This window comes from Brachyistius frenatus, unplaced genomic scaffold, assembly GCF_029030835.1.
Source record: "Brachyistius frenatus isolate BFR_SWC_R1_liver_20210118 unplaced genomic scaffold, ASM2903083v1 Contig_8, whole genome shotgun sequence".
NCBI lineage: Eukaryota > Metazoa > Chordata > Actinopteri > Embiotocidae > Brachyistius > Brachyistius frenatus.
In genome coordinates, this window is record NW_027210607.1 from 3,804,405 (window position 1) to 3,825,241 (window position 20,837).

The 20,837-nt window shown below is 41.2% G+C and overlaps 2 protein-coding genes across 2 annotated transcripts; both read left to right on the forward strand.

Moving 5' to 3' along the window:
• Positions 1 to 159: 159 nt before the first annotated feature.
• On the forward strand, positions 160 to 9,979 carry mocos (molybdenum cofactor sulfurase). The gene is made up of 15 exons (XM_069689933.1): positions 160 to 320; positions 397 to 486; positions 576 to 642; positions 747 to 1,391; positions 1,483 to 1,559; positions 1,706 to 1,905; positions 2,017 to 2,133; positions 2,216 to 2,596; positions 2,703 to 2,865; positions 2,992 to 3,079; positions 3,465 to 3,589; positions 8,439 to 8,535; positions 8,680 to 8,821; positions 8,920 to 9,024; positions 9,200 to 9,979. Exons 1-15 carry the CDS (start codon positions 209 to 211, stop codon positions 9,302 to 9,304), a joined length of 2,514 nt encoding a protein of 837 aa, XP_069546034.1. The 5' UTR covers positions 160 to 208; the 3' UTR covers positions 9,305 to 9,979.
• A 1,227-nt stretch (positions 9,980 to 11,206) lies between these two features.
• On the forward strand, positions 11,207 to 20,453 carry LOC138616006 (lysophosphatidylserine lipase ABHD12-like). The gene is made up of 13 exons (XM_069689956.1): positions 11,207 to 11,393; positions 15,948 to 16,063; positions 16,157 to 16,262; positions 16,412 to 16,531; positions 16,675 to 16,705; positions 16,802 to 16,847; positions 17,153 to 17,282; positions 18,151 to 18,188; positions 18,281 to 18,360; positions 18,459 to 18,541; positions 18,662 to 18,740; positions 18,865 to 18,986; positions 19,092 to 20,453. Exons 1-13 carry the CDS (start codon positions 11,299 to 11,301, stop codon positions 19,111 to 19,113), a joined length of 1,068 nt encoding a protein of 355 aa, XP_069546057.1. The 5' UTR covers positions 11,207 to 11,298; the 3' UTR covers positions 19,114 to 20,453.
• Positions 20,454 to 20,837: the final 384 nt, after the last annotated feature.

Consider the following 20,837-nt stretch of genomic DNA (forward strand, 5'->3'; position numbering starts at 1 on the left):
TGAGACGAAAAGTCCACGACTTTAACCTCTGTCAACGTGTGTGTGCACACGTGACAGTAACCATGAGGACTATAAAGCGAAGACGATCCCTCAGCTGCTGATCACCGGACTTCGACCCCGAGAACGTAAATAAGTACAGGACCGTGATGATAAAGCAGCAGCAGCTCTGTGGTGTGCGCTCTGTAACTCTCCTCAGCGAAACAGACCGATGGATTTTCACCAACTTTGCACTTTTGAAACTTTCCAGCTGGTGTGCAGTCACTACGGGTATGGGGGAAACTTCCGAGACGTGATCGAGCAGGAGTTTGCGCGAATTAAAGGTAACGATTGTGTTGAGTGCTGAGCTGCAGCGACGGGACGGTGACTGTCTTACATGGCTGCTCTTCTCGTAAACAGGAGTAACATATCTGGATCATGCAGCAGCGACCCTGTACCCCGAGTCGCTGGTCAGGGACTACTGCCGGGACATTTTGGGGAATCTCTACGGTAAAACAAGTCATAAAAAACTTGATCAAGGCCTATTTTTCATTCAGCCATAAAGTTCAAGGCTTTTAAGTCTTTGTTTTTCCCAATAGGAAACCCTCACAGCCATAACCCCAGCAGCAGGCTGACACATGACACAGTGGAGAGGGTCAGATACAGGTAAAGCCTGTGCATGCCCTCATAAGCCTTCATAATGGGCCAATGGCTCCTCTGAATGGCACTTTGCTCGATTAAATGAGTAAAAACAGAACATTTTCTTACAGGGTATTGCAGCATTTTAACACCACCCCTGAGGAGTACTCTGTGATTTTCACTTCTGGATGTACTGCCGCTCTCAAATTAGTGTCTGAGAGCTTTCCCTGGAGGCCGCAGACTGAAAAGGAGGCGGGGAGTCACTTCTGCTTCCTCACTGACAGCCATACCTCTGTGGTTGGCATGAGAGGACTGACTTCAGGCCGGGGGGTGGTCGCCCTGCCTGTCTCCCAGCAGGAGCTGGAGTACAGGGCAACGGACGAGGCCCAAGGTGAAGATGTTATTTGCCAGACGCCGCACCTCTTCTGCTACCCAGCGCAGAGCAACTTCTCTGGGAGGAAGTATCCCCTCAGCCATGTGAAAGGCATCCAGGCGAGAAGCCTTTACCCAGCATGTGACCACCAGGGCCGCTGGTTCGTGCTGCTGGATGCAGCCTCTTATGTCAGCTGCTCCCCTCTCAACCTGCAGGACTGCCCTGCTGATTTCATTCCGATCTCTTTCTACAAGATGTTTGGCTTCCCTACAGGCCTCGGGGCCCTTCTTGTCCGTAATAACGCCGCAGGCATACTAAAAAAGACTTATTTTGGCGGAGGCACAGCGGCAGCTTACCTTTCGGGAGAAGATTATTATGTGCAGGCGGCAAACATTTCTGACAGGTAATGCACGGCACTAGCCTGACAAAGGCTAGATATTCTCTCTCACAGCGGCATATTCACACATGCAATGTTTCCTCGCTCCCTGATAAAGATTTGAAGACGGCACTGTCTCCTTCTTGGACATCATTGGCTTAAATCACGGGTTTGAGGCTCTTTACAGGATCACAGGTGCTGTGACATACCATGTTGATTCACAGGACATTAAATCCCACATTTAATAGCATCATTATGCATATGCAGGTTATTCACTATGATGATCTACTTCAAGTGAACACTAACACCATTCCCATCTTCATCTCTTTTTTTGCCTGCAGGGAGCATGCACAACATCCAAGAGCACACGTTCGGCTTGGCACGCTACACTTACATGCTGCTGTCAAGTCTTTGCCATGGCAACGGGAGACCAGTGGCTCAGATATACGCTGAAGGCCAGTTTGAGACTCCAATCACACAGGGTGCCATCCTGAATTTCAACCTCATGGATTCTAATGGACAAGTTATTGGTTATTCACAGGTGCATACATAAATAGGATTTATTTCAACTTCATAACACTTTAATTAGTTAATTAGTATATGCTTAGGATGTTCTGCTAAATATTGTAGTTAATCCTGTGTTGCCCGACAGGTAGACAGAATGGCCAGTCTGTACAATATTCATGTGCGCACAGGTTGCTTCTGCAACACCGGGGCCTGTCAGTCCTTCCTCGGGATCACGAGCCAGCAGATGAAGAGAAACCTGCAGGTGAGGGATGAAGGCGTAGCAAAATTGTCCAAATCTGTTCTGTGTAGGTAGAATAAAACCTTGTTGTTTTGTTCTCGTCGAGGCCGGCCACGTCTGTGGAGACACCATTGACCTCGTGGACGGCCAGCCGACCGGATCTGTTCGAGTGTCCTTTGGCTACATGTCGACGTTTGAAGACTGTCAAAAGTTCCTGAACTTTGTTGCCGAGTGCTTCGTAGAGAAGCCGGTCACAGTGGACCGAGTGAGACTGCAGAAGCTAAAAACAGCCACAGCAGCATCAGAGGGCTCCAAAGAATATCCTTCAATGGAAATTACTAATGGAGAAATACATAAAGAAGAGGAGACAAAGCTCACAGAAGCATTGTTGAAGGGATTTGGTCACAGAGAGTCAAACAGCAAGAGGGAGGATTACACTCTGACTAACATCTACATATACCCCATCAAATCATGTGGAGCGTTCGAGGTTTGGGCACAACCCGACATTATCATTCCGTCTCTTGTTGTCTGTCTCCTCTCTTTTCCTCTCACTCCACCTGCTTCGATGTGACTCGGCGCTGCTCTTCATGCAGGTCCACGACTGGCCGGTGGGACCGTTGGGTTTACTGTATGACAGAGGCTGGATGGTGGTGAATGGAAACGGCGTATGCCTGAGTCAGAAGAGAGAGCCACGCTTATGCCTCATTCGCCCACAAGTCCACCTTCCCTCAAACAAATTGCTCCTGCAGGCATCAGGTCAGGCTCAGTGAAAATAAAGGCACTGCTTAACAAAAGAAATTTCAATCGTGCTGACTTTCTGCTATAGATCTTACAAAAGATTTGTACTTTTGTTGTTGTTTTTTTCTCTCCGTTGCCCTGCAGGGATGGATACCATTTCAGTTCCCCTGGAAAATAATGCTCAACTGCACACAAGCTATCCGGTGTGTCACAGCAAAGTTTGTGGTGACAGGTGAGCTGGAAATGTTCAGACATCTGAAAGCAGCAGCTGCAGGAAACACTGTGACACATATCACTTGTTCCATGTGTTTCTCTCGTATCAATGCATTGTTTTTTATGCTACCTTTCTTCACTGGATGGCATTTTAAGGCCCTCCTCCCTCCGCTGTGTATGAATTTCCTGCTGCTTATCATTTTTTATGGGAACAATAAACAATGAGCAAGAGATGTTATTAATCTCATCTGACAGTTCCCCACATGACAAGTCACAGGTTAAAAAAAAAAAAGCTTTTCATCTTTTGATTTTTGGATTAGATGTCGCACCAAATAGTAAGCAGCATCAAAACTCTGCAGATTTCCCCCGAGGCCTCCTGAATGTAATCCTCCTCCTCCCCCCAGGGTGGAGACTGTTGACTGCGGGGACGAGGCTGCATCATGGCTCTCAGACTTCCTTGGACAGCCGTGCCGCCTGATAAGACAAAGGCCTGATTTCACCCGAGAGACGAGGAAGAGGCCCGGCGGAGGTACCTTTCACCTGTTTTGTTTTGTTTTGCTTTTCTTTGTTTGCTCTGTATTTGTCCATCATACTGTACATGACCAATACTATGTGGTCACTGTGACTTCGCATTCCCTTCTGCTTGTCATTGGAAATTTAGAAATGTCATCTTTTCTGTTTTTGCAGAGCAACAGATTGTTACCTAAAAGAAAATGTGACAATATAATGATGTATATCAGTGATTGTCAACCAGGGGTATGTCTGCCTCGTGTGATTGGAGTACATGTAGAGGCATCATTGACACCTGATTCCAATTGTAGTTAAGAGTGCATAAAAACTATTAATAAGCGAGGAGAGAAGTTGGAAAGGTTTGCTAGACATCGTGGCTAACTGGTTGAAATCAGTAGCTACAAGTTGGCCTGTCACAATTATTACATAATTGTCGAATCTGGATTATTTGAGCACACCGCGATCATTTTGCATAATCAATCAAATTGTTTCCATTCACCTGTATAAAAGCAGATGGATTAAACTAACAGAAATGTCATATGTCCATTACTATTGCCACCGGTTGACGTTTGACTGGTGCTCATTGATGACATCATCTTGTAGTTCCCTTTTTCTCTGCTAAGATTTAATGGCACATGAGTGGAGAATTAGGGCCACCAACCGTTTATAGCTTCTACCATTCAATCGACTGCATTTGGATGAACATCTATTGACATTAGAATCATGGATGTAGTTTCAAAGCCGTTGCCACATTTTGGTTTTAAGCCAAATGAAAACATCCAGTAAATAAATTGGAACCTCCTCTGATTTGTCTGACTTGCAGCAAAAAGGTGGCGGTCAAAGGTGCTTTTTATATGTTCATTGCCAATGAGTGGCTGTTCTTCTCCATTTGGGAACATCCCACTTCTGAGTTTAGAGGGTTCACAATCGGGCAACATGGCAGCCTCTGGGAAATGTGCTCTTTTTTCTGCTGTCAGAAAAGTTACAAACAACCTCATCATCATCCATATAAACCAACACATGGGCGGGATGGAGCTCAGGAGGTCAATGATAATGTGTACACTACATTTCTACATGTTTTGATGTACTACCATTTTTAACACTAAACACAGCTCGTCCACAAGGCAGGCTACGCTAACAAAATTGGAATATTTCACCTTATTTTCTGAGCAGGTACATTTTTTTCCTTTCACTACAAATGCTGCCATGTCCAGTGATAATCAGGTGTATTTTCCCACTCAGAGATGGGAACTTTTCCACTTTCCAGCTGCTCATGAACGCACATTGAAGAAGAGCTACAGTACTACTGAATAGAGAGTGAGCGATACAGAGTTTTAGCCTTGAAACTAGGAACTACAAATGAGGAAATCTCAGACTGCTGTGCAGATTTTGACCTTTCTTTTTTAAATCTGTCTTTTGCAAGTCTCCACAATATCCTGGCTTTTAGTCCATCTTATGGCTTAAAAACTATACATTTCTTACATCCTTCACTTCCCGTAATGCAACATATTTTGATGTAATCCTCCCTGACTGGTAAACGCCCACATCTTTCATCCTTTGTGATCCAGGATTTCTTTTGAATATTTGTCTCCCAACCCAGCGTGAGATACCCCTCATGACATCATCAGGTTATTCTCTGAGGTTTTAGGCTGCTCCCTGGAGAGCCACTACCAACATTATGCAGCTGTTTTCACAGGCTGAGTTTTCCTCCTCATGACAAATGAACTAACCCTCAGGAGTAAAACCTTTCATATCTATAATTGTGTTAGGCATGTACTGTCAATGATAGTTTCAATTAATAAGCAAGATGGCTTTATGACATTATTGAATTCACAGGAGTTCTCCCCTCAGTATGATGAATTATCTTATCTTCGGGCCTTTCATTCACCAGTGTCTATATAACTATTTGATCTGTTAACAGTTTCTCATCACAGGGTCTATTTAGCAGCTGCTCTGTCAGCAGTTCTCAGATGCAGTTTACCCAGTTGACTCTGATTTGTAGAGTGTTTTATTCTTTAAGCATATCAAGGATACAGCGATAGAAGATTTTACCTTTGTTAACCACTACTAAACTCGCATATGTCCAACTGTGAGAGCACATGTTGATCAGTTTTTATTTTAAACCTGCAGAGGGGAACTTATTTCTCCCCCTTCTGCCAATGAGAGAAGTTACAGAAACACTGTTGACACATGCCTCCATTGTAGGCTGCTGCATCGCTACTGTTGTAGCTGAAAAATGATGGATGAATAGTTTTTAAGCCCTTACAGAAAAAGTGCAAAAACTCATGTGATCACATTTGACCACATGACACATGTAGTTGTGCACATGTGAAACATGTATTGTGCCCATGGGAAACATGCGGTTTTGGAACATTTTCATGAAGATTAAAATTTGGAAACTTTTCCACATATATTTTCCCGATCTTATCATATGTTGCAACATATATTAAACATGTCATACATGTGATCGTATGTGACCACATGACACATGTAACTGTGCACATGTGAAACGTGTATTTTGCCCATACAAAACATGTGGTTTTGGAACATTTTCATGGTGTAATGTGTGAAGACTATATAGATTGTCATGTGAAAACGTTTCTCCATGTTTTCCCATATGTTTCCCATGTGACCATATGTTGCGACATGTGGCAAACCTGTGTCATACATGTGATCACGTGGAAAAAATAGGAAACTCATGCGTTTTTTTTCTGTAAGGGGCATCACAATCCCTGCAAATTAACTCATTTCACTACCACATTCTACCCAAGTACTATATACTGTATTATTTGATCCCCATTCAACTTCCATGGCTAAAGCAGAAGCTTGTTCAGAAGAAGTCTCTAGTACAATGCATTTGGAAAGTATTCACAGCGCTTCACTTTTTCCACATTTTGTTATGTTACAGCCTTATTCCAAAATGGATTACATTCATTTTTTCAATCAAATTTCTACACACACCCATAACGATGACGTAAAAAAGTTTTGGGGAATTTTTTGCAAATCTATTAAAAATAAAAAATGAAAAAATCACATGTACGTCAGTATTCACAGCCATGACACTCAAAACTGAGCTCAAGTGCATCCTGTTTCCACTGATCATCCTTGAGATGTTTCTACAACTTGATTGGAGTCCACCTGTGGTAAATTCAGTTGATTGAACATGATTTGGAAAGACACACACCGTCGATATAAGGTCCCACAGTTGACAGTGCATGTCAGAGCACAAACCAAGCCATGAAGTCCAAAGAATTGTCTGTAGACCTCCGAGACAGGATTGTATCGAGGCACAGATCTGGGGAAGGGTACAGAAAACTTTCTGCAGCATTGAAGGTCCCAATGAGCACAGTGGCCTCCATCGTCCGTAAATAGAAGAAGTTTGGAACCACCTTCCTAGAGTTGGCCGCCCGGCCAAACTGAGCGATCGGGGGAGAAGGGCCTTAGTCAGGGAGGTGACCAAGAACCCGATGGTCACTCTGACAGAGCTCCAGCGTTGCTCTGTGAAGAGAGGAGAACCTTCCAGAAGGACAACCATCTCTGCATCACTCCACCCAGCAGGCCTGTATGGTAGAGTGGCTAGACGGAAGCCACTCCTCAGTCAAAGGCACATGACAGCCCACCTGGAGTTTACTAAAAGGCCCCTGAAAGACTCTCAGACCATGAGAAACTAAATTCTCTGGTCTGATGAAACAAAGATTGAACTCTTTGGCCTGAATGCCAAGCTTCATGTCTGGAGGAAACCAGGCACCGCTCATCACCTGGCCAATACCATCTCTACGGTGAAGCATGGTGGTGTGGGGATGTTTTTCAGCGGCAGGAACTGGGAGACTAGTCAGGATGGAGGGAAAGATGAATGCAGCGATGTACAGAGACATCCTTGATGAAAAACTTCTCCAGAGCGCTCTGGACCTCAGACTGGGGCGAAGGTTCATCTTCCAACAGGACAACGACCCGAAGCACACAGCCAAGATAACAAAGGAGTGTCTTCGGGACAACTCTGTGAATGTCTTTGAGAGGCCCAGCCAGAGCCCAGACTTGAACAAGATTGAACATCTCTGGAGAGATCTGAAAATGGCTGTGCACCGACACTCCCCATCCAACCTGATGGAGCTTGAGAGGTCCTGCAAAGAAGAATGGGAGAAACTGCCCAAAAATTGGTGCCAAGCTTATAGCATCATACTCAAAAACAATGAACAGCTGTAATTGCTGCCAAAGGTGCTTCAACAAAGTATTGAGCAAAGACTGTGAATACTTATGTACGTGTTATATTTTCGTTCTTTATGTTTAATAGATTTGTAAAAATTTTAAACAAACTTTTTTCACTTTGTCATTATGGGATATTGTGTGTAGAATTTTTAGGAAAAAAATGAATTTAATCCATTTTGTAATAAAATGTGTAAAAAAGTGAAGCACTGTGAATAAATTTGCCCTTGGGGATTAATAAAGTACCTACCTACTTACCTAGCTACCTACCTACTTACTTACTTACCTACCTACTTACCTACCTACTTACTTACTTACTTTCCGGATGCACTGTATGAATGCTCAGCCCATAGACAATGCCCAGTTACCATTCATCCAGGCTGCACGGGAATGTCTCAACAGACACCAGATTTAAAAACTCTATATTGTAAAATACAGAGAGATTTATCTGGTAGTGATGGCCCTAATCAGCATTGTGTAAGCTCATTTATCAAAGGCTTGAATTAACCATGTTAAGGGTGTAGGTCACATTGTTTACCCTCTGTATCACAGTACAACCTCAATCTTCAGACTTTTTGAGTGCACCGTCTGCTCAAACTATAAATGAAACTGTTTTCCCGAAATCAAACAAACGACTGGGTTAACATGAAGTCTTTCCGTTCTAGCTGCCACCTCCACGTCCCTCTCCCTGGTGAATGAAGCTCAGTATCTCATGATCAACCGTGCCAGCGTGGGGCTCATTCATCAACTAATGAGCTGCAGGTTTGAACACATGACATGTCATTCAAAATAGGCATTGCTCCAGTGAAATGATCAGGATGCGTCGTTGCCCATTCATTTACATCACAGTGGATCATTTATGCAGCGCGGCAAAATAACATGCAATTTCCACATTGCTTCTTCCAGGCAGGACGATTCGGAGGGTGATCAGCTCCTCGACACACAGAATGTCATTAGCCGCTTCCGAGCCAATTTAGTCATCGCTGGAGCAGAACCATTTGAGGAAGATAATTGGTCACACTTGATTATTGGCAGCACTCGATTCATGGTGAGCTGACACTTTGAGATAAATGGCGAAATCTTCAAATGCATTAAAAGTGGATTTTCTTTCAAAGTGAGTGTGCTCCCTGTGTGATTACCACTCAGTTGTCAGGTCAGTGTGGAAGGTGCCAGATGGTTGGAATAGACCAGGACACTGGGACAAAAACAAAGGAGCCGCTAATGTCCCTGTTTGCCTACCGCAAGGGGAAGGTCAGTAAAAAACAACTACTAGATGCGTTGTGTGTGTGTGTGTGTGTGTGTGTGTGTGTGTGTGTGTGTGTGTGTGTGTGTGTGTGTGTGTGTGTGTGTGTGTGTGTGTGTGTGTGTGTGTGTGAGCAGTCAAAAGAATAACAATTAATTTGCTTATTATTTTGCGGATTTGTAGGTGACTTTTGGTGTGTACCTGAGCCATCAGCTGCCAGAGGGCTCGGCTGCAGGCAGTATTCTCTCAGCTGGTTCCCTATTGCAGCCTGAGCCACACACTTCTTGAAGTGGTTAATTCATGTCCTGACATCATCAGTTTCATCACTGCACATCCCAAAGATCACCTGTAGTGTGTAACAGGTAGTTTTTAAAGTGTCCTTTTCATAACAGGGAATTCAGATTTTGTCCGATTTTCCCCCCACATTTGTTGTGTCCTTAAAATATGTGCAATAAAGTCAATATGAAATAATAACTGCAAGACAAAAAAGAAAATGTGAATGTTTTATTGCTATTTGATCCAAAACACGCCTGTCTCAATGCAATAATCCCTGCCCATGTTAACCTCCCAGGCGGTTCTTCCCCGGTCGATTCACAGAGGTTTGTGCAGCTATTTATTCCAAACACCCTACTACTATTACTGCTGCCAGAAAACTAAAATGTATATCTCTCCTTGTAATGGAAAAACCCTACCAGACACTCAGTGTATGCTCCCAACATGGCATTAACGCAGACAACAGATTTCAGGACAGAAAGAATAATAATGTGATGTGAAGAGGATACTGTACATGCTCATCTGATCTGTCAAGGTTCAGCAGTGTCGGCCCTTACTGCTCACCTATGGTGTAATTATAGAGTGGTATGATGTGGTTGCTATCTTTTGTGCTGCTTGCTGCATTTATGTGTGCCTACATGTCAAATGGTGCCTTGACATTACATATAAAATATGTAAAAATGTGTGTTTATATATATATATATATGAAAATAGAAATGAGTGCACAGGTTGAATAAAGTTGGAAAAAAATTGACACAGTAAAGGAAGCACCTATATAAAGTGTTTTAGTTAAGTGTTGAGTTACTATGAGCCTGCAGAACAGCTTCAGCGCTCCTTAGCATAGATTCTCCAAGTTGCTTTACCACACAAATACCACTCTACTGAAACATTTTTCCCTCATATAGTATCTTTATAGGCCAAAGGACATGATTCACATCACTTTCATACTCATCAAACCTTTCAGTGACTCCTTTACTCTGATTTCCGCTTTAGTAAGTAATCCATCTTTACCTTTTACTTGCGTATGGATTCTTGTCTGGCAAAAACTGTCGCTAAGCAATTTCTAATTGTTTTTGATTTGCAGTTTTCATACCTTCTCTTGTTAGGTTAGGTAGTTACTTTATTAATCCCCGAGGGGGAAATTTTTTTGTTTCATATGTATGCAGTTTATTAAATTTGTATTGTGTGGTTTAAATGGATTAATTTAATAATTAGAAAATACATGACACTGATTTGGAAAATAGAAAAGATAAAAAGTAAATAAACAGTGCTAAGGCATGTAAACATATTAAATTAATTGTATAATGTTATTTGTGATTAAATGTCTATTCTAATTGAATTGTAAAAATGGGGGTTTTCAGTGTCATATCAGGACAATATATGTCACATTTTTGCAGGGGTGTTGTAGGGGGGGGGGTGTCTTATAACTCAGGGCCCCGATGAGGAAAGGGACTTTGAAAAACCTGGAATGGAAAGTGACATGTCAAATTAAATGTGATGAGATTTCAAACTGCAGATTTAAGTAGGATACACGGCACAGGTTATTATTACTTGTTTAAATGTCGAATGAACAGTTTATTAGTGACTAAAACTATTTTCAAAAGATGCATGAGCGACATGGATCAAGGGAGGAAAGGGGCCCACAGAGACTGCTTATGTATTTGACCCAGAATTTCTGTCTCTACCCCTGCTTTTTTGGAATAATTACAGGAAATATTGGTAGTACCGTGTGTGTGTGTGTGTGTGTGTGTGTGTGTGTGTGTGTGTGTGTGTGTGTGTGTGTGTGTGTGTAGCGTTTAAGGTGACTTCAGGTTTTACATGTATTGGACAATGTAATAATCTACCCTAAGGAAGCGGTGCTACCTTAACAAAACCCCGCTACCTCCCCCTTCCTGCACTGAAACTGAACTTTGATCAAACTCAATCAAAGTCTCAGACGAACTACTGAACTGGGACACATATTTGAGTTCATATTAGGATATATCATCGTTAAGTATTGCTGACCTTAAATGATGAAGAGAAGAGTCGGGAGACAGAATGATTCATCCTCCGGCATCAGTGAAGTCAGGAGGACTAACAGAGCCAAGAAGAAGGAGGCTACCCTGTAAGTTGCAGTGTTCACAGTTTGGCGACTTTCTGACAAACTTGAACTTGAACTTTCCAGAGAAGAGATTTGCAAGCGGCTGCACTGCGACACAGAAACATCTCTTTGCCTAGCACTGTGTGAGAGGACACATAAAGATATCCTGTACCTTCGAACTTTTTTAGAGAAACCATCTAACATGTAAATATGCTGAATTCACGGCCCAGCCATCATTTTCAAGTTATGTGTACAGTGATTTTGTCTGACGACGTTGCGGGTTATAAAATGTGAATTGTAGCAGAGCAGAGCAGCCGCTTGCAAGTGACCGCTGGTTTACATGTAATCTTAACGGGCCGCGTTTCAGTCACTATTTCACACCCGTCCACGTACCGTCCCGTACCGTCCCGTCCCGTACACAGTCTGACCGCTGAAACAGAAACGTAAGTAAATGAGAACAGCTTTATTGTGAATTCGGCTGTATTATACTACACTAAATGTGTGCACAAGGATAAGGAAAGTAGCAAGTGTATGTAAAAGGATAACACTGTCTGACACAAGGCAGCTTGCACGCAGTTGGCGACATAAGAACGCAACAGATATGCTAATTAGCTCGTGACGTGTGCAACTTTACCAACAGGCCTTAACTACTTTCTATTGAAAGTACTTGGCAAAAATGGTGAGAAGCTGGTGTACTTTATGAGTTGAGCATTAACCTGCTGTGAGTTTTATATAAATACGGATGAGCTTCAATTACTAAACCAGTCAGTGCAGGTCAAAGTGCCGTAACAGACTGGTAAAGCTGCAGCGCCAATCAGCAGACAATGGGTGAATAACTGTTAGAAAAAATACTGAGGCTAGATTCAAAATCAAACACATCGGACATTTATTCTTGCAAGAAGGAGCAAATACATGGACACTCAAAGAAGGATGTCCAGCATTGCTCAACGTCACTCCTCCGTAGGGCAGCTTTTATACAGTGTGACAAACAGTTGACAGTCACTCCCATTCACTTTGTATCTGCTTTTGTAGTTAATACTGAGTTCAGTTGTAGGTCACAAGATAAGGACACAGGGAAGTCGTAAATTAGACGTCGTAAATGAGACACCAGGAACATTCTTGAGCCACAGGCAAAGAAAATAAGTACATCTTATTTTCTTTCCATCAATAACCTAAACTGCTCACAAAATAAAACCCATTTTACCAACACAAAAACACTCTTGACATTTGCCAGGCACCTACAGGACACCTGAAATGTAACCACCACTCATGTGACATCCCCCTGCACCAGCCACAGCACTAAACATGATAAAACGTTACATTACCACGATACTCAATCTACTAAAACACATAAAGTTAATGGAACAATGTAAATTAAACAGCAATCAGCATATTGCCTGTGAGCTCAACACATGTTAATCTCAATAATTCAATATTTACATAAAAATTCAATACCCCAGGGTGTATTAACATTCAAATAATTCCCAATAAACACCAAGACTTTGTTTGTCTTACCAAGGGTGTGTGTGCAAATGGGGAGAAATGAACTGACACGCATGAGCTCCATGAGCCTCCTAAAGGTTGAGGTGCTCTCATCATGATTACGAGAGTACTAGGTCAGTCTCTGAATCAGGAACTTAGATTTTTTTTTTTTTTTGGAGATGGTTGATCATTGCTTTATTAGTGAGCTTGTAACAAAGTTTAACAATCATGACATTTACTGGGTGACATAGACAGCTGTCCCTGTTGTAAAAGGACAGTAACGGGGCAAATGCATGCAGCAAAGATGTAGTATGCTAGAATATCCCTGACTTGGCTGTAAACATCTGACACTCTGTTGTGCAAAAGGTCTACCAATTATTGAATTGATATCTAAAATATGTATAATATTGAGGAAATGTGTGACTAAACAGCAGAAGCAGATGCACAGGCTCCCAAATGGTCTGTAATTGTATAGTGCTTTATCACCTTTTGGTCTCAAAGCACTTTTAAATGGTTTTCCCATTCATCCATACTAATGAGACAGATCACCATGCAAGGTGCCACCATCAGTAGTACATTCACATGGTGCACCATTGGGAGAAACTTAGGGTTTAGTGTCTTGCTCAAGGACGCTTAGGCATGTGGACAGGAGGAGCTGGGGATTGAACCACCAACCTTCTGATTAGTGTGCAACCCACTCTACTGTCTGAGCCACAGCCTCTCCACCAATGTAATGCAATTCCTCCAAACTTGAACATTTAACTTTAGGCACTGTAAATGTGCTGAAAACTCTCATAACAGACATTCATTATTATTGTCATATTAGTGAATGTAAAACATTACAGTTTGATTAATTCATTTTTTGTGCATTCTTTCAAAATCTGTGATGAGGTTTCAGACATTTTAAATGTTTTAGAAAAAGATTTGGAGGTGAATAGTAAAGTAAAGGAGTGAACTCTGGACAGTGTGATGGCGTATGGAAGAAATGGCCTCGGATATGTTTCCCTGGAGCAGCGTGGCGAGATCAGTCTTGGACTAAAAGGGCTCTTCTGGCTGATTAGAGTGTTAATGGAGGGGGTGGGATGTATTGTCTGTCTGTAATAGTCTGAACAGCATGCTCTTTTCTGCTGTTGCCTCCAGGGAGTTAAGACAGACTCCAATGACAGCCTGCCTTCTTGATTAGATCGTTCAGTTCTTCTCTTCCATATTAATGTTTCTATATTAATGCTGCAACCATAGACTGGCAGGACATGAGGGGAGCAGCTCGATAAATGCCAATGGGCTTCAGTTTACATTCCCATGTGCCGCACCGAGTTCACAGTCTCTTTGATGCTTCTTTGAGGGGGATTTTTGGAGATTTGTTTCTCAGGTATTTTTTCCCTAAATGGAGCTGCAGGTGGGTCTTTTTGCAGCACTGAACAAAGCAACCCACACACCCTCCCCTGCCTTCTCTTGATGCACCCCAAAGTTTTGCTGAGTCATCCAAAACTTCTGCAGAGATGCAGCTGGAGTTCAATGTACAGTGGACGGAGAGGAGAGGTGGGAGTGAAACCTCTTCACTGTTGCTGTACTGTTCATTTAGTGTTGTGTTCCGATTGGAGAGAGCAGGGTTGGTGGGTTAAAATAATGCTTTCTCATTAAGATTGAAATAGGGAGGGTTTTTCTTTCGAAGGTGTTTGCATCGCTTATAGACTCAAAATGGAGGCCTAACTTCGGTTTACCACCAAATCCAACATGCTTATGATTAAGAAAAGATAATGTTTTGGATTCAATGTGACACGGTCACGGTTTGGTAAGACTCCTCAGTTAGAAAGAGATCAGAGTTTGGGTTACTCATTGATTTCTGCTTTTTCACGGATTTTATCACCAGTCTCCCAGGTCAGAGTCCTTGGTCTATTCCATCCAACTGTCCCCAACCTCATCCTTATCAGGACTTTACTTTGTCACATGACCTTCTTCGAACAGCCTCGTCGCAGTAAGACGTAAGCAACATTGTGTGTATGTCTTAGACACCAGTGGGCACCTTGTCTGTATTTCTCTGACAGCAACTGCTGTGACAGAACGACATTATTTGACGCTCCCGGGAAGGAGAATGGGCTGGCTAACGCAAATTCATATGGGATCAGATCAGTCCCATCATGATTGAATGTACACAGAGGGATTCATTCAAGCAATCTCCACAATATTTGCCAGATTTTTCTGACAAAAAGGTCCTTAACAGAAGCTTCACTGGACTTTACAGAACAAATATCGCCTTCCAAACAAAACTCACATCATCAACAACACTAATTCTCAAATATTGTCAGCAAGGCTCTTCAACCTCTGTCTCATAATGAAAACCAACTACATGCTGGCTGACGGGACAAACCGGAAGAACTAGAAGTGACGGGGTTTATGGGAAATGTGGTCTTATGATGGGGATATTAAATTAGTTTCATACACACTTCCATTTGTAAAATGTTGCACTTTGTTTTTGTTAACAGCTTTATGTGTTGAATAAATGAATGAATAAAAAGCATTTAAAGCCTTTATTCTTACAGTAGATGTAACCTTTGTAATCCTTATTACAATAACATATTGTTTTTACTTTTATGATTTTTTTTTTTTTTTTGTAACTTTGAGCCCATAGTTCTCTGAGTTCAAAACATTAAAAAGATTAGAACTAAAGTATTTAGCATATGATGTGCAGTATGTTTATGCTCATTTGAAATGATTACATATGACTCTTCACTAGGTAACTTTTTTTCTGAATCTTGACGTGCAATTTTTGCTAGTTAGCAAAATTTTGCTGCAAAATATATTAGGTAAAACTCCACTAAGTAGCTACATTGAAATTTTTGAGAAACGCCACCACAAAATCCAGCGTGTTTGATCACAGAAATCACAAAAAAAACTAAATCCTGGAGGGACTGCATGGTGATACAAAGAGCTAATCTGCCTACTGTAGTCTTTTACTGTTCGGTTTATGAATATTATAATACAACAAAATGTTTGAGCTACTTGGAGATGTTTTCAGATGTTTATTGTCACCACAGATATATAAAGTAACAATGTTGGGGTCACATTGTTTTTATCTCCCCCTCTGCTTGTTCTCAGGTCCCAGCAGTGGCTCAAACGAGGCTTATTGGCCCTCGTTGCTATCTTCATTTTGGTGCCTCTCTCGCTGACAGTGCTCCCTGAATTAATCCAACACCTTGTTTACACTCACAGAAGTAAGTGAACACATCTTTCTCTTGGAAGTACTGTAAATATTAAAGTTGATCCACAAAATAAAAGGCCCGCCTTTCTTCTTTTCCTGTTTGCAGTCAGGCTGCCTTTCTTTGTTGACCTCAGCCGACCTGCTGATTTCTCCCTTAATCACACCATCAACATGTACTTGCCATCAGAGGAGGGGATTTCCCTCGGCGTCTGGTGAGTACAAGCCAAGTTACACTTGAAGAGTTCGAACAAATCTTTTCTTAGCATAAAAAGGCTAACACAAAGACAATGTAGGTTTGTTTCTTAATGATCCAATTATGAGTTGTGTCTCTTAAGTCTTGCATTGTTTTGAACTCTCCGAGGCTCACGGTTCCTGACAGTCAGTGGAAAGAGGCGCAGGGGAAGGATCTGGCGTGGTACGAGAACACGTTAAGAGATGGAAATCCAGTTTTCATATATCTTCATGGGAACATAAAAACAAGGTATGATAAATAATACATGGGATCCTGAAGGTGCAGACAGTAAAAGTTCCACACTGCGAGACATATTTGTTCTTTTTTCTTTCTTTTTTGGGGGGAAAAACCACCAATTTGTTGTCACTTGTGTTTGTCAATCATTGCAACAGGGCAGCCACTCATCGGGTAGGAGTGACAAAAGTGAGTGATCGCCAACACGAGTAAATTCATCTTGTGCAGGTCTCATGAAAGTCTTGGTAGCTATTTGGATGACAAATAAGCATTATATGTCAACAGGTATTGAGTGCACTTGGTTACCATGTGCTGGTGCCTGACTACAGAGGTTGGTGCAAATGAAGATTTATGACTCAACATTCAAACATATTTTCCATCTCTATTCTTCTTTGGTTGCATATTGATCGTAATGCACAACCCTCCCACATTGATTTCATGTCATTTGCAGCCAGATGATGACTGTAGACTAATGTGCTTGATGAGTTGTTTGCTGTAAGGCAGTCAAAAGACAACAGTTCAACTTCAGGTCAGCTCTAATGGAGGTTTTGCTCTGAGTGACTGCCACCTTGTGGCGGTGAAGAGCAGCTCTGGCATCCGTCAGCGAGCAGTAATTGATGTGAGAAACTGTGGCAGGTTTTGGAGACTCCAGCGGGGAGCCGACTGAAGCCGGTCTGACCACTGATACCCTCTACTTGTACAACTGGGTCAGAGCGCGTAGTGGAAAAAGCCTGGTTGTCATCTGGGGACACTCTCTCGGCACCGCGTGAGTAGAGACAGACTCCCATTTGGCAGCATTTCACTCAAATGGAGACACTTTTCAAGAAGTAAAAATGACTCCAATTATTGTCGCAGTAGCTGTTATGAATGCATTTAACATGAACTTTAAATTATGAGGCAACTCCTCGCAATATTTAAACCTTTACGGTAATGTTCTATGCATTTAGCACAAAAGCAACCTGTAGTTTAGTTACGCAGTCGTGTCACTGTGATGGTTCGTGAATAGAGTATCTTAAGGAGAGGGACCTTATGTTAAACTGAACCTTCACAGTTTGGATGGGCAGCAGTAACAGCTACACACAGACAATCATAAAAACAGTGTGTTACAGACATAACATGATACAACCTCATCGAACTCTTATTTGCCAAACAATGAATATGTTATATAACATATTTACTCACATTTTACTGCATATTACTTACTATTGTTTTTCAGTTTGTTTTTAATGACTTAATTGTTTCAAGTCTATATGATTACTTTTAACTGTTTAATCTTGTGCCACAGTTTGGTCAAATTACATTTGGTATAAATGTGTTAAATAAATAAACTGACTGATGTCGAGCAATGAGAAAGGATATTTAATGAAAACAAAAATAATTTTAAATGCTGGCAGGAGAAGTAGTGGAAACTGTAACTCTAAGCAGTCGACTTAATAATGTCCCCAAGAGATATTTGAGTTGTTGTAATTAGCCAGTCTTCATTTTTCTGATTTATCCATTGTATTTTTTTTTTAATATGACTGTTGTAAAAAAAACAACCTGACATGGTACATTAATGACAGAAATAATGGAGACTATCCCGCAGCTACAATAAACATAAGGTACCAAACTGAATATGTTGCTCTATATTTCAGAGTGGCCACGAACTCCGCGGTCAAATTAGCTGAACAAGGTAAGTTTCTCTACCAGTGAAATCCTGCAAATAGAAATAAGAAGACAGGATTCCAACATTTCAATCTGATGACCGTTTCCTTGTCTTTTCAGGCTTGAGTTTTGATGGTGTGCTCCTGGAGGGTGCGTTCAACACTGCTAGACAGACATTTTCCGATCATCCTTTTGCTTGGGTATCTGACCTTCCACTTTTGATCTTTGGTGTATTTATTTCATGGCTTCTGCTTGTAAATGATATACTATAATTTGTTTTGTGTCTTTATCTTTTAAGTTTTACTGGAAATTCCCAGGCATTGGCTACTTATTCCCGGAGCCATGGGCGCAAAATAAGATTGTTTTTCCCTCTGAAGAAAAGTAAGTCAGTGATGCACAACAGTTAAATATGAACTGGTGCATAGTGTCAAACACTGATTAGCTAATGGTATTGTTGTTACTACTAAAATACAATGACTTAATTTATTTTTTGTTCCACAGTTTGAAAAAAATGAGGAACCCGATACTTTTCCTTCATTCAGAGGACGATCACCTCGCCCCCCTTCATGGGGTTCAGGAGGTATCACTGGCACAGACAGCTACTTTTAATTTAGGCAGCGATTTCTTTATAATTCATAAAGCATCTCCTCTCGGAGCTTTTTTTTTTTTTTTTTGAATGAACTTTCTCGTCTTTTCTCTCCCAGCTGTACGAGGTCGCAGTGAAAGCCCAGAATGCAGAGCGAGTCAAGCTGGTGTCGTTTGACGGGTCTCTGGGATATCTGCACAACGGTTTATATAGAGACACACATCTGCCTGACATCCTAAAGTAAGGCAATATTTCACTGACGATGCTTAATGAAATTATGCTCTATACTGGTTTGGCAGATCTTTGTCTGTAAAGTGATCCGACTGCATCATGTCGCCCTCACAGGAAGTTTGTGCTGTCGTTGTGAAGTTGGAACGACTACTGAAGCAGAAAAATCTTCTGACAGAAGATGCTGATTTCATTTGATCACACACTACAGTCACGTGCTGCACAAGTGCATAAATATGTGATTTACTTTGAAAATCTTATTTTTTGGAAGCAAAAATGTTTTTTTTGGAATGTTTTGAATAATTGTAATTTAAAGAATAATTTAGAGCTATATTTTTTTAATTAATTGTAATTATTAGAAATGTTAAACTGCTGATTCTTATCATTATTAATAGTACCTGGAAATGTAACTAAGATCACTACAGTGGGTACCCTCTACTGTTGTGTGTGGATAATGCTCTTCATACTGGATAATCACTGTAAAAACAAGGCTTCAGATGTTTAGGTGACATTTCATGATGATTCAAGGAGAGCTGTTCTCTGTGTGGTAATTCTGTCACTTCAGCCAAAGAATATATGAAGCATTCAGACATAATTATATATAAAAAAGATCAGTTCGCATGTCGCTGCAGTTTAAATACAATAAATTTTACGACACTGTCAACCAGCAGCTCACTACATGGCTGTCTTTTTGTTACAAGACAACACACATTTACATGTTGTCTTATTTGAAAAAAAGAAAAACTCTGGAGACAATATACACCTTTGAAAATGTATGTAACATCTCTTTGTTTCTAGTAATTCATGCACATGTAGCATCATCTACAGTTGTCTTGAAAAATCTATTTAATCACAAAGATTCTTTATTGAGCCCAGAATTGAAAGAAAATCCATGAGAAGGAACATCACTGCAATCAGGGACACATTAGAAGCATTTACAATTTTGAAGTTTGATCAAATTGTATTTGTGTAAAAGTTATGCAGCTACAGGCCTTGTTTCCTGGGGGACTTTCCATGGTGCACTGAGCTCCTCTCGTTTCTTCTCCTCATTCTCAATGCATTTATATACCACCACTGCTTCTTATTATCTTTATACCTTCCCTCTCTTGCAGTCTTGTGATTTTTCTGCAGTTATCTCCGGCTCTGGATCAGCATGTTTCTGATCTGGGGTTACTGGACCCACCAGTCTGACCAGTGTTTATTGTTTGTGGTCTCTCTGCTATTCTTTTCCCTCTCCACTCACCCTTCAGCCCCAACTGGTCGAGGCAGAGGGTTGCCTACCACTGAGTTTGGGTCTGTTTTGTTAAATTGGGAGTTTTTCTGTCCAGCAATCACTATGTGGGAATTGTTGAACTGGGTTTCTTGTTATAATGTTTTAAAGTTCTGTTGTAGGACATTTAAATTCCTTGAGATTACTTGTGTCATGATTTGGGTTTGATTTAAAACATGTCTTTTTTAAGTAAAAATCTTCTCACCTGAGCTGACTTCTCTCACTGTCAGGATCACTTGTGTGCGTACTTCATATGTTGATTTACTGTGAAGTTAACCCCCCTATGTAAATTATATGTATCACTTGTTTCACAGCCAGGAAAAGTCCATAAGGTATATATAAAATTTTTTTTTAAAGTATCTTTCAGATGTTATTTTGGGCTAATACACAAATACATTTACATGTAGTGTTCTGATGTCAGATGCTCATTTTTAATCATCAGCATTTTTAATTCACACAATTTTGTAATGCATTTTATCAGCTGCTGCAGCTGAAAGTTTCTCGGAGAGACAATGTCCCATTTTTAACGTAGGCTATCGGGAATTGTAACTGAAAGTGAAGTGTAACAAACTAGTAAAAGCATACAAACTTAA